General features: G+C 32.6%; 2 protein-coding genes across 2 annotated transcripts; both read right to left on the bottom strand.

Moving 5' to 3' along the window:
- Positions 1–7,618: 7,618 nt before the first annotated feature.
- Positions 7,619–8,563, bottom strand: LOC114726734 (protein TIC 20-v, chloroplastic). Its single transcript, XM_028913420.1, has one exon. It carries the CDS (start codon positions 8,524–8,526, stop codon positions 7,876–7,878), a length of 651 nt encoding a protein of 216 aa, XP_028769253.1. The 5' UTR covers positions 8,527–8,563; the 3' UTR covers positions 7,619–7,875.
- Positions 8,564–9,122: 559 nt separating this feature from the next.
- On the bottom strand, positions 9,123–13,110 carry LOC114726102 (NAD-dependent protein deacetylase SRT1-like). The gene is made up of 8 exons (XM_028912666.1): positions 13,057–13,110; positions 12,874–12,929; positions 12,256–12,364; positions 11,721–11,864; positions 9,979–10,061; positions 9,519–9,672; positions 9,327–9,439; positions 9,123–9,183 (listed from the first exon to the last, which is right to left on the bottom strand). Exons 1-8 carry the CDS (start codon positions 13,108–13,110, stop codon positions 9,123–9,125), a joined length of 774 nt encoding a protein of 257 aa, XP_028768499.1.
- Between the last annotated feature and the right edge of the window lie 1,387 nt (positions 13,111–14,497).

The following is a 14,497-nucleotide window of genomic DNA, read 5'->3' as shown; positions in this document are numbered from 1 at the left end:
ATTATATTAGAGAATTATGTTAATATGTGTATTTACCAATGTATTACATGTTATATATTTAAATTTTGTGATAGATAATAAGTAATTAAATTATAATTGTGTCAAATGAATTTAATTTAATAAGATAGTTGAATTGGAGATATGATAGTTTGCAGTGTTGAACATTAACTTTTATGTTGAAAAGTGGTTGAATTAGTTGAGGAGGGCATGACAAATATAAAGAAGAAAAATGTGAAAGAAAAAAATAAATAAATATGTTAGTAAACTATAAATAAAGATAAATAAAAGAAATTAAGATTTATAAAATAAATATCATCTTACCATATAAATAAGAGAGAAAAACTACCATGTGAGAGAGCAAAAAGAAAATAGAGAATTATAAAGAAGAAGAAGAGAGGAAGAAAAAGAAATGGAGTAAATGAATGAGGAGGTGAGATAGTATTTATAGATATTAGCGAGAATTTTCTAGCGGTTGTCTACTATTTGCAACGATTTTATATCTTTTATAGCGGTTACAAATTACAATTTTTTATTTTTAAAAAATCAAACCAAATTTAAGGGTAATGGTAAGAATTTTCTAGCAGTTAATTACCGCTAAAAATGTTGAGGTCAAAAAGAAATTTGAATTTCAAAGTAAGAGGGTAACGGTAAGAATTTTCTAGCGGTTAATAACCGCTAGAAATTGTCAGCTAGGATGAAAATTTGAATTTGAAATTTTAAAATTTTTTGCAACATGTGTAGCTGTTCCACGAAAACCGTTAGAAATTTTGATGAAATTTCTAACGGTTTTAAGGACAACCGCCAGAAAATTTGATGAAATTTCTAGCGATTCTATGAAAACAGTTAAAAATTTGTAACGCTGCCACTTGCATGTAGCCCCGTGTCAGGATTCTTCAGGAAAAATAAATTATTTTTAGTGATTTCCAGGGCAACCGCTAGAAATTGTAATAAAATTTTTATCAGTTTTTGAACCGCTAGAATATACAACATTTTCTAGCGGTTCTAGTAACAAAACCACTAGAAATTAAACGCTAGAAATACGGCGCCACAATTGTGGAAGTCATTTTCTAGCGGTTGGGTTAAAACTGCTAGAAATATGTAGGGTTCACACCATTTTTGATCAAAATGCTGCAGATTTCTTACGGTTTGTGTTATAACCGCTAGAAATGTTTTATTTTTGTAGCGGTTTTTTTTAACCATTAGAAATTGACTATTGGTAATTCATTGTTTTTTTGTAGTGATATGGGGGGAAATGATATGCCTTGCACCTTATATATATATATATATATATATATAGGTCATGATTTGCATCAAATCAAAAATATATAATTGATAGCTAAGCTCCCCTTACAACAAAACAAATCAATATTTGAATCTTCGTTGGAAAAAAAATCCACATTTAATGAATGAAATTACTAGGTTGTTTTCAACAGGAACATTTTTTTTTTTTGGTTCTGATTCAACAGGAACGTATTTAAGCATAGAAAGAAAAACAATATAATATTAGATTGTATTTATAAAGTTTTACATCACTCTTAATTTTGCTTGGCCGACTGGTCCATCCCTTAAATCAGGATTGACCAATGAAATTATAAAGGTGGGGAGAAAAATTTGTGCGAATAAAATCTTGCCGACAATCACTGAGAAAAATTATGCAAAATGCCTCTTCATGTTTCATCTGGTAATGAATCGAACGACCAGCAAAAAACAAAATAAAATAATAACGGTAGTACTCCATCAAATTATTTTATTCATTACTTTTTTTTTTGGGGGGAAAAAAAATCACCTGGGGTTAGTTGGAAAAAGTACAGTAATGACTTTTGACCTTTTGTTTCCCCAAAGAAAGAAATTTTAAAAGGGTAAAAACAAAGAAGGCAATTAGGTTAAGGATGGGGACAAGCAAAGGTCAATAATAGAATAAGGAGAGTTAGTTGTCAAAAATTGATTTTGGAGACAATTCAATAATGGAATAGATATATCGGCCTATAAATTGTTATGCACGTGGCTCTGTCAAAGCAATGTAATTTTCAAAAAGAAAATTACTCCTTTGCCCTATAAGATTATAATACTGGCTTCAAAAACTAGTTAATTAATTTGAGTAAATTAACAAAACCAGTCGAGTTAGTTATTCATAACAAATATATATTATCTTTTTAAAAATATTTTTACTAATTAAGTGTATTGGCTATAACTACCATTGAGAAATAAAATAGATTAAAATTGTATATTTATTATTAAAATAAAAATCAAACGAGTTCTTACATTATATGAATGAATGGAGGTAGTATAAGATACTAGTTAAGTTTCTCATAAACCAATAAATATTAGTTTAGTAATTAAATATGTTATAAATTGATAAAAATTACTTATTTTGCTCTTATTAAAGAGTTTGATTGAAAAATTTTCTCATCTCTTCTCCTTGTAAAAAAGAATAAAAGTAGAAAACTCGTTAATTATTCTGTCAATCTCCTATATTTTGGACAAGAATGAGTACTCCTTTCTCTCCTTAATACAACTAGATAACGAGTTTATAAATATTAAAAAATGAATTAATTTAATTAATTATAATATATTTTTTTAGTTCTATTTATAAATTACTTTCAACATATCTCACACAGACTCAAAAAACCTCAAACTTTATTAATTCTCATTTAAAATTCAGCAACTTTCTAACTTTATTTTTATTTAATATGCATTGTGCGTCATGGAAATAAAATTAACATAATAATAAATGAAGGGTAAAATTATACATCTATATAAAATGTTTTTTTCAGTGCCTTATAAATATGATTAAAAAATATCTTCTCTATCTACCTTGTAAATAGGAGCACAGGAGTATAAGTGTTAATTTCTCTGGAAATACGTCCTTTAATTATTATTTTATTAATAAAAATTCGCTTTTATATGCAATTAAGAAAAGCTGGATAAGAAATGTATAAATTTGAAAGATAAAATAAACAGAAATTTTGCATTTAAAAATAAAGCTAATACTCCAATTAATTCTTATATTTAGGATTGGAGGTAATATTATCTTGACAAAAAAAATTTTAAAATGACCATTCATATAAATCAGATAATCCAGTGAAGGAAATACAAAATCTTGCTGGCTGGTGATGTATTTTTCATCATTAACCTCGACAAATATGTTGATTTCAACCTTTGCTGTCGCAATTTAATTTTAAAATTTGAGTGTGACTTTTTAGATATTTGTTGCTAGAAGTAATGCAGGCTCCATTTGTACATTTTTTATTCAATTTAGCAATATGTTAATTATAATAATTATCTTTTTATAATTAACAAAGATACCGACCTATTTGATGGGGTCGGGTATTCAATCTCTGAGCCTAAGGACAATTAAATTGATAGAGAATGAATTTCAATTGAAGAAATTATCAACGTGCTCACATCATTAAATTAATTTAAGAGGGTGTTTAGAAAATATACAAGAAAACTGTGGTTTTAATGTTCCAAATTGATTTTTTATGGTATCCAAATAAGCACTCAAAATATAAAATAAATAAGAGTTATCAAAGCTTTGAAAAAAATTGAAGTTAATGGATGTACTTGCAAGGTCCCTAACACGGCTTAATTATGAATCACATAAGTTTAATTGTAACTCTTAAAAGAATAAATGCAAACAAATTGTAAAATTAAGCTTATGAAATTTGCATCCAAACTTCAAAAATTTACAAGGTTTCTAAAATTTGAAACTGAATTTTTCATTATATCCAATTGAGCTTTGGATTTACAACCAAGTTGTATTGCCAACTAGTGGGCTTTTTGCCCATTTAACATATATGCGCGTATCAAAGTCTAGGCCCTACTCTGCCCTTTTCACAAATTTTGCGTAATGTTTATTATGACTTGTTAATATTCTTGTATGATTTTTTAATATCATGATGTTTTAAAATGACCTGATTAACTAAAAGTAAATTGCATAATGAAATTTTGTAAGACCTTAAAAAGTTAAAAATCTATTGCCCCTGGTCCTTAATATAAAAAGACACTAGTTTAACTTTTAATTTAGTTTTAAATACAAGACCACAATCCACTTTGTTTATCATCTTTATCATTTTTTTTAAACTAGTCCTTTTAATAATTACCTATGTTAAAGATTCTATCAAATGATAGTTCTAACTAATACACATGATTAGTGAATATTTTAGAAAAGATAATACATATTTCTTACAATAATGAATCTAACAAACTTCCTTAATCTACTCAAATTAGTCAACCCGCTCTTATATAAAACATAGGAAGCAGTATAATTTTTTCATGAAAAGGCAACTACCAACTACATTAATTAAGGATGACACCAATGTCTACTTGCAAAGGCTATATGGTCCCTGGATCATCCTTCGACCATCATCCAGTTTTTAATAAAAACAAGATAAAAATTATAATAGGCATGAAAAGAAAAAGTTTTAGAGATTCATTCTTTGTATTTTTGAACCCGCACTATCAAAATGAAACAAATATTTTTTTCGAAAAAAAATCCCCCACAAAATACATCTACAGTTTCAAAATTTCAAAATAGTCTTGTTTACTATACTTTAATAATAATTGACCACCCTTTAAGACAACACATTTTTTAAATAATTTTTTATTTGAGATTTTTAAAATTTAAGAGGTACTCTTCCAGTCCTTAATATAAGACCTAATTGTTAAATTAATTTTTAATCCTAAATATAGGACCTATTTTTCATATTTATCAATTTTTTCTAAATTACCTCTATAAATACCCCTTCAACCATAATCAAATAAGTGAAGAAAAAGAGATATTAAAACAGATTATTATGATGTCTTGGGAAAAACATGTCATATTTTTATAATTAACTAACTTACCTAACTTTTTTAATCTAATTAAATTAGTTAAATAGGTACTCCTCCGGTCTTTAATATATGACCCAATTATTGAGTTGGTTTTGGTCCTAAATATAAGACCGATTTCTCATATTTATCAATTTTCTCTAAATTACCCCTATAGATACTCCCCAAACCATAACCAAATACAAGAGGGAGATGAGGTATTAAAAAGATGATTATTGTATTTTAGGAAAAAAGTGTTATATTTCTTATAATTAACTAATTTACCTAAATTTCTTAATCTAATCAAATTAGTTAAATGGATCTTATATTAAAGACCAGAAGAGTATTATATTAAGGATTAAAGGAGTTTTTTTTTTGAATTTTTTTCATTTTCATTCACTACCTTGCAATTCCAACCGAGTTGAACGAACATTGCTCCGACTATAAAAGCAGGTCAAAGGGCAACAAAATCTTGCCACAAATCATTTCCGAATGATTACTTCCGTACCTTATTGTTTTCAGTAATTTGACACATATCAATGCAAGATAGTTCTTCATTTTACAAAGACTTATTTCCAAACTATAAATAATAGCACATTTGGTCCTTAATATAAGAGCGTATACTTAGCTGGATACTAGCTAATACTAGAAGTAATCAACACAATAACAGAGATGGATAGGACAAAAGGCTTCCAGGGAGAATGAACTTGAAAAAGAAACTAAGAACTAGCATGTTGACATTCTTTTCATGCCTCAGATTCCATGATAAAGCTTGAATACCATCACTATTGCAGGATGTCGTTTTTTTTTTTCTGCAGCTTGCTAGTAAAAAGACTGCCTTTGCATCAATGCATCAGCAAAAACAAAGGATTCTTGATTCTTATTTTCTTCCGTTTGGCTTTTACCGAACAGAACCTATAATTGGTAACAACAACTTCATATGCAAAATTTAATATTCGTTCATCACCCTAAGTTACCTATGTTAAAGAACTCTCAAGAAAATAGAAATATTTGCTAACCCCTTCTTGTCATGCATATTTCAAGACATTTTCTCACCAGTAATTTCAACTTAGGACTCACTTCATTATGATCAATCTCCTCATCCAAAATTTCTCTTAGGCTTTACAAAGCCAGATAGAGGACAGAACAGTTCAGACTTTAAGTGCTGTTTGGCATAAATATTTTTAGTTTACCACAAAGAATAGTCAACCATGTAATTTAGGCCCAGGCATTGGATATCCATATATTTTATCAATGTTGTCTTTGACAATCCTAAACTACGTCACCAGAAAACGTCTCAAACTAAATTTTTGCAGCTGAGCTCAACTGCTGCAATTTCACGGCTTCTTTTGTTTCATTAACAAACACTTGCATTACTCAGTGACTTGGACTCTTAGTGCATTTATTCCACTTCTTCCAGCAATAATTTATCTTTGGGAACCATGGATACAGAGGGCTGTCACTTTTTTGGAATCGCAGAGGAGATGGCTTGTCTGATCTATCTCCCAGCACGATTACCCAATTAAATAGGATAAGACCAGAACAAACCAGAACAACAAAGATGAACTGATTATTTTTACTTTGCTTACCTTGATATGCTCTGCCACATAATCACCTGCTAATCTCAACACAAGAAGCTCCACCAAAGTTCAGACAAAAGGAAAGAGGATGTTGGAAAGAACCGGGGGCAAACATGGATGAAAGGAGTTTGAGACTTGAAGGAAAGATCAAAGAGATAAAATGACCAACAAAAAGCAAAGAGAAAAGGAACCCGGGAATCAAAAATCCCATGGCCATAAGTAGGATTAAGTTAACTAAAAAGAGTGAGAAAATAATGAATGCCATGGGAACTTGGAATTCTCTGGAAACCTTGTTTAGAAACATATGACAAACAAGTAAATTTAATTTCTTGACGAAAGTGTTTTCAAGAAAATACAAGAGAAAGGAAAAAAAAAAAGTGAACCAAACAGCATCTGAAGGTATAACTATAGCATATATCATCCATGATATAAACAGACGCGTTATCAAACAAAGGGAGGTGTTAATGGTCATCACAAATTTCATTTCAAGCATTTCCCTGCCACTTAATATAATTTTCTCCTATCCAACAAGATTTCAAACAAACCTACGCAGCACAGAATTTCCATTGATGCAAACATCAGAAAATACCACTGACGCCATCCATATTAAGGAACTTAGAAGCAGTATAACTCATTTAAAAAACAACAACAGAGGGCAATAGCATTTCGTTATTGGCATTTTCAAGGTTATTGTTATGTACTTTATATTGATGGCGAAAGAACATAATCTTTTTCCATTGTTTTGTTTCGTTTTAAAATGAAAGATTCCTATTTATATATGCAGGAAGTGATTTTTTTAAACGGTAACAAGTCTATGTGAAAACGAATTGTGGGATGTTTTGAAAAGACAATAGCACAGGTAAAGCAACTCTCTAACTCTATGCACCTCAGCTTCTCTCTATCACGCCACTAGTATCTATTGCTAACACAGTATGACGATCAACAAAGATTAGCAAATTTTTCCGTTCAGCTTGACACACAGCTCCCCAACTTAAAACATCATTTAAAAAAAAATAAAATAAAATAAAAGAACTACACTTTGGTTTCTTACTAATGGCATATATGCAGCCCAAAGCTAACAATGAGTCAATGAATGCAGTAAATGCCTTATTTATAATGCAATGAGACATCATGTTTGGCAATCAACTTAGTTTTCCTTTATTTCAGAGCCCAGAGTTATGTAAGATGGCCAAAATGCCACCCTATTCATTCAGTCGAAACAGATATAGAAAATATTAAATTCAATCCAAATAAAGATGCAGCATTTCTCAGTCTTCCATCGTGTCAAATAAACACCAGATTCAAATATATATAAGAATTTTCTGATGTGGGAAGTATTGTAAGAATACAATGACTAAAGAAACAATTAAAGCTAACTTACATTACTTGAGCCTGCTTACAGGGAAAATAAAAAAGATGAGTTTTCTGATAACTAGGTTCAAGTTGAGAATGATAACATAGCTATAAAATTAAAGGAAATGGGCATTCAAAGAACTTGCCTCTCAGCAGCTTCAGCAACAATAGGCAATCTAGGGGCTTGACCCAGCAAACAAGAAGAAGAACCATAAATCAAGCACACCAATAGGAACAAAAACACAGTGCTATCCAAACTCATCATCAAATCCAAGCCCAACCCACCTCTTGGATTGAAGCTTCTCTCCAAAAGGTCAGGGAATATCAACAGCACATCAAGGACGATGGCTTGCATCGTATTGAACCTCACAAATCTACTAAAATTAGGGTTTCTCACAACAACAAAGTAAAGAGTCAGAAACACTAGAAACCCGTTGAAGGGGAAGCTCTTGAACACTCTTATTGCGGGAACTAGTGGCTGTACGATAGCTTGAACAGGATAAACCTGAGTGATTACGTACTTCCCATATTGTATACCGTCAAAGAAAGGATAGAAATAACAAAGGGCTGAAATCAAACGGTCCGAAGGGTCAGCTGAGTCGTCGTCGCCATTGGATTTGGCGATCACAAGTCTTCTGAACTGACTTGGATTTCTGAATTTATTGGGAAGATTGTTTAGAGTGAGAAGAGAGGGATGTCCACGGGAAAACAGGAAGGAGGATTGAAGTGGCTTGTGTGAGAGGTTGATGGATGCCATTGGAGAAAGGAAGCTTGACCTGGCCATCGAAGAAATTACGGAGGACGCAAGGAAAAGTGGGACAAGGATAAAGTGATATTGTTTTATTTTAAGGAAAACTAATTTTTCAGTCCCCATGTTTTTTTCCGTGTCCTTAAATTTTTTTTTCTTTTTAGTGTTCTTTGTAATATTATTATTATTGACTCTCTCAGTTTTCAGCATATAAAATCATATTGACTCATTCTTAAACTTGTTAATTATAAATTTCGTTGAATTTATGAGTTGACTTACTAAATTTATTATTTTTATATTTTTAGTTTATAAAATCATACCAATTCTCATACTAAATTTTTTGATTTAGTTATGTTTGATGATTTTATGTATGAATTTCATAAAAAATTTTCTGTTAAATATGGTAAATTATTAATGTTAATGAGTTTAATTTCAATTATTTAGATTTAAAATATATTTAAATAAAATTATAGGAAAATCGTAAAAAAATTTTAAAAATTAAAAAATTGCATACAGCACCCGTTTGCAAAAATTATTATCATTTGTTTATCAATTATTGTAAAAACGGGTTCTTATTTACAATTTTTTTTTTTCCTAAGATTATTATCATTTTTCTTATATTTCCGTTTCTGTTAAACTCGCGAGTATGAAAATCTTGGTCCTTCGGCTTCAGGGGGATGAAACGACTCATAACTGCCATCAAAGAGCAAAGAGCCGTTGACAGTTGCATTACGAAAGAGAAAGCAGTGAGCTTTCTGAAGGAAACTTTGATTGTCATCTTCGAGAATTATTTGGATGGGAGAAGATCTGAGACCACCGGCGATGGCTAGCAGGACCTTTCGTCTCCGACTTTAAACTCATCTTCCTTAACGGTGTCGCTGCCACTGCAATCAACCTTCTCAAAGTCCCTCGCCGTCGCGTCAATTGTAACCGCACATTGTAAGTGAATCTCAGTCCAAAACAGCAGAAGAAGTGACTTAGCCAAAGATGAAGAAACGACCATGAGAAGTTCCAAAGCATAAACTTACCTCAGCGGACTTGATAAGTGGCAATTCATCTTTCTGCCCTGATGCACTTGCAACCTGGAGAGTCCAGTTCACACGTATATCTTTTATCTGGGATTCAACTGAAGGAACTATGTGAAAGGACATAAGGCTTATGTAAGGGCTAAACTTATGCAACCTAGAATTACGGGATTATGAAAAGGCTAGTAATTTTCACAGACAGGACCAAATCAGTTGCCAGAAGTACAAATATAATAACTAGCAATGAAGAGATATGCTGACATATCAATTTTATTGATATGAAACTTCGTCCAGCCCAGTGAATATGAAGTTTGACATGATATGCAATCTATAAGGTCCTTCATTCGAAGCCTTGTAAGTTTATCGTAGAGCAGTGGAGTTGTCATGCTATTGTATAGATTCATGTCAATATACAAAGCTAAAGAAGGAAAATGTAAATACATTAGAATTGAATGATGGTTACCATTTTAGAATGATCTGGAGAATATCAATCCTGGCAAACGGAGGGTTCTGTAGACTGAGCAAGTTCATGACTTCTCCAATTTCCTGCTTCAGTTCGAATTACCATAAAGGTAAATTGCGGAAACCCATAACAGGGAAACAAATTATTCAAGAAAAACAAGAACATATAGAACAGTTCAGATTCATATAAATGCAAGGGCAGTAAAAAAAGACAACAGTTAATAACCAACTCTTTAAATTGTTTTGGTTAAACTTCGCAGTTTTGCATTTGTTACTAGTTATAACCCTACAAGCAGGTAGGTTTCTCAACTTTCAAATAGACTTCTCCCGTTAAAATTTATCACAGAACTAAGGTTACATCATCATTATTCTTAATGCGAAACCCCCCTCTCTCCGGCCCAAAAAAAGGTCTGTCATAGGTTGCATGAGCTGCATAATTTTTGCTGAAAAAAGGGGCAAAAAGAAAAGATCTTCTGCACTCAAGGATTCAGATGAAACTACCTCATCTAATAGCCCATAGATGACCATGCTGGCCTTCTTGTCCTTTGTAGTTTTCTCTGGATTTCAACAGAAAAACACACACACACACACTAGGTGACTTGAATCCCATGGAAATAACAGATAAAGAAACAAGAAGCAGAAGAAAGTTTGGCAATCTTTCTCTGCAGGACCCATCTTTTTTACAGGCAGCTTCTCCTGTCCATACACAAAGAGACGTGCTCACGGGAAACAAAGAAATACGTGATCCTCCTGAACATGTCAGCTAGATTACAATCCATAGGCCAGGACACGATAATTTTCTTCCAGATCTACTTCACAGCGTCACCGACTGAAACCAACAATTAGTCCGCACCACTTTATTGGTTAGATTAGTTCAAAGACAAGTTGGCTAAATTAACAGCATCAACCAGCTCTCAAAATAATTTTTTTCTTAAAATGAAAAGCATCCCCTTTTAATTTCTTTGTTTATTATTTCCTACGCCTCATAGTTTACATATGCTAGACTGTGTGTTCTGACTCCATCGTTCTAGAGTTTATATCCATCTGATGGCATATTATTTATTGAACAATCAGAAGCAAGTGTTGCAAAAGCAGAGCTTCCAAGTCAGACAACTAAATCTAGTATGCCCATTAATAAATGGGCATAGAGCTTCAAACAAATAACAGCTTGTTTATCTACTACATGGCAACTCATTCTTTACATGATCCACCCACCTTGAAGGCAATCAACCATAGAGATTTGACCTACAGCAAGAGTTCACCATTTTTAATAAGGAGTATGTACTGAACAAATCTACCAACTATAACCATCACCCACTATATGTAATTGCTGACACAAAATTTTACTAAGAGTGTGTTTGGGATCACGTTAGAAGGCTTCAAACTGACTTATTTCATTTCAAAAGCCACTTTAGACACTTTTATTCTGTTTGGCACAACGATAGCTCAAAAGTTACTTTATTCCCTATCGTATGATGGAGCAGAAGCTATTTTTTGTTGTGTTTTGTATAGAGCGTCACGATTGAACATCATTTCACCCACTGTCATTGCTGTCTTTCTCTTTTCTTTTTTTTTGGTTTATACATATTGTTTTGGGAAAGATTTGGAAAAAGATAACTTGGAGAGAGAGAGAGAATTAAAAGCTGTCATTTTATTCAATAAAAAATAAAGGGAGAATCCCAAAAAAAATATTGGTGAATTTCAAAAATTCCAAATAAGGAGACAAGATCTGGCAGCAGCGACGGAACGGACGGCGACCAATGCTTGCAACAGCATCACTGAAGAAGAAGCAAACGAACGGATTAAGAAGACCACAGTGTAGCAACTCCCGCACAGGAACCAGAACGACTTCACAGTAGAACACAACAGGAACACGTCGGAAGACGGCTGGGACACAATGGGGATATGGCAGAACATTGGGGAGATGTGGTTAAATGGTAGAAGAGTGTTGTATTTCGTTGTTTTTTTACCTCAGGTGAGAGAAAATACATGCAAGAGGGTCAAGTAGGTAACAAATTTTAAAACCCAATTAATGCTCTAACCGTATTCCTGCAACGTTCTATCCACCGAAAAAAAAAAGCAGCCTCAAATAGCTTATTGCATAAGTCCATTTCAAAGCCAGAAGTGATATACAAAACATGGGTCCAAACATTATTTTTCAATTGGAATACACGTTTGGGGCCCCAAACATAATCCCAAACACGCCCATAGTAAATAAGTAGGGCCTTTAAAAGCAAAGCTTTGCCAAGCACGGCTACAAAAATTTTCAAAGGAGTACCTCCCAGTTAAGAACTGCATCCTTGAGAACTTTTTGACGTTTATCATATGAACAATACCTTGATGTCTCCTTCAACTCACTAGTTTCAGCCTCAGAATCTCGAAAGTACCTTAAGAGGTTCAAGTCATAAAAATAGGCTTATAATATAGTTAACATATAAACTATAAATAGAGAAAATACATAAATTCTGACAATGCAGAGGCCCAAAAAAAGGTGGTCTAAGGCGGATTTTGTACAAAGGAGCTGGGTGGATATCCTTGAAGAGATATTTGTTCTTGGATGCTGGGAAAAAATATTCAACAGAAAGCATAGAAGACATAATTCAGATAGGCATCGTCCTAGACTATGTATGATGGATTTAATTCGATATCTTGAGCATGATATAGCAAAATTATTCGAGCTATGTCTCTAACAGAATCTACAATGATAACATTTCTAACTAGAAACTATTAAAATATAAAAATTATGAAATAAAAATTTACTCAGCGTAAAAACGTATGTTTGCTCTTATTTTGCTCAACTAGTAGCGTTTGCTCCATCAATCTTAATATCATTTAGGATTTTTATTGCTATTTATATCCCAGTTTAGGGCATGCTTCCATAAAGGAGTTCCCATGCAATTCTGCTAGTTTCTCCCTTTGTATTCTAGAACGAAGATGGAGATCATCACCATTCTGCATACAAAAATAGATGAGCTTATCAAAATAATATAGATGGATCCAATTACTAATGAACAGAAAGTTGTTGTAATGCATACAAATGACAAAAATGTATATTTAAACAAAAATGCAGTGCTGTTACCTGACGGATAACAAGCTTTAATATACCAGCCTTTTCTAATTCTACCAGGGCCATGTGAGTCAAGCTTGGCACTGGACGATGAAATGGCAGAGATGCTTCAGGCAATGATTTGGTTACTCAAATAATAGCATGAAGTATCAAGATAAGCAAAAGGGCAATAAAAGACTGAAAAAGCAGGTCCTTTCAAACAGTAGTGAAATAACAGCTTTTTTGTGTTTGACGTAACAACGTAAAATTTGTTTTACATCAAACAAAACAAGTGATATCATCGTATAATGCCAGACAATAAGCCAGTAGTCAGATCTGGGCATAAGTATATGATTTTATTAAGCAGATAGACTTGATGAATGCCATACTCACTGGGGTAGAAAAATATTTATCTGAACATGTGCCTTTTCTTTTCCTTGTTAGATAACAAATTCATTAAGATATGCTAGAGGAGGTATACTGACCCCTTTTAAAGGTTCAAAACAATTTCAAGTAGAGTATTTAAATAAACTATAGTTGGAACAGTATAGACTTCAATTAACTTCCTTCTAGTATCTTTGAGTAACCAAAGGTCAAAACAGGACAGCACGTCAAAACCCATTACAGAACATGCTGATCACCTGAAGCGTCCAAATTCCCTTGGGGCCTCTGAAATCAGGTATACAACAGAAAATTGATATTCCCGCACCTGTAAACACTACTAGATGCTTACTCTGCGAGTAGAATGAGAAAGGTATGAAGAGGCTGATTATATACAAAACGAACGCACAGAAAGCTGATGGTCAAGACTTCTAACACCAGACACACTGACAGCCCTGTTTAATTGATACTTGAATGAAGTATAACTGTGCTTAAAGTGATATGATGATGCCGAGGTTCAGAGATGGATTCAGATAAGATCTGGACCAGTTGCAATATCAACAATCAAGAATATAAGAAATTCAGTCCCAGCCAAATACGACAGCAACATCAGCAAGTTCAACAGTGACAGAAAATTTCAATCTAATCCTAGCATTATGTTACTCTCGGGAATCTGAAGGCACTTGGTTAACCACAGAAACAGGTGAATAAATCCAAACAGATGCACCTAGAAATACGTTGAGCGTGACAGCAAGAATTTTGCAGAAATGATGCAAGTTCAGAACTTGATATATTCTCAAGCTCATTGATACGTGTAAACAGTAGCTTAAGTCAGTTAGACACCTAGCAGGCAAGAGAGATAGGTACTTAGCTTGCATGCTATTGATAGTGACATGTTATTGATAGTGATCAACTTTTCAAGAATGCTAATGCAACTTCAATGCTCAATTCAAGATCAAGAGCTAGTGGAATGCACAGATTCAGTTAAGCACAATGGCCACGTAACAGACAATTTCAGAGAAGTCAGAAGAATGAATTTAAAACAAGGTAATATATGATAATTCCAAATGAAAATTTGAAGCACCATAACAGC

This window comes from Neltuma alba, unplaced genomic scaffold (assembly GCF_004799145.2).
Source record: "Neltuma alba isolate B1F8T4 unplaced genomic scaffold, ASM479914v2 tig00002420_pilon, whole genome shotgun sequence".
Taxonomy (NCBI): domain Eukaryota; kingdom Viridiplantae; phylum Streptophyta; class Magnoliopsida; order Fabales; family Fabaceae; genus Neltuma; species Neltuma alba.
The sequence above is the reverse complement of the archived record's forward strand: the minus strand, read 5'-3'. Positions and strand labels throughout refer to the sequence as shown.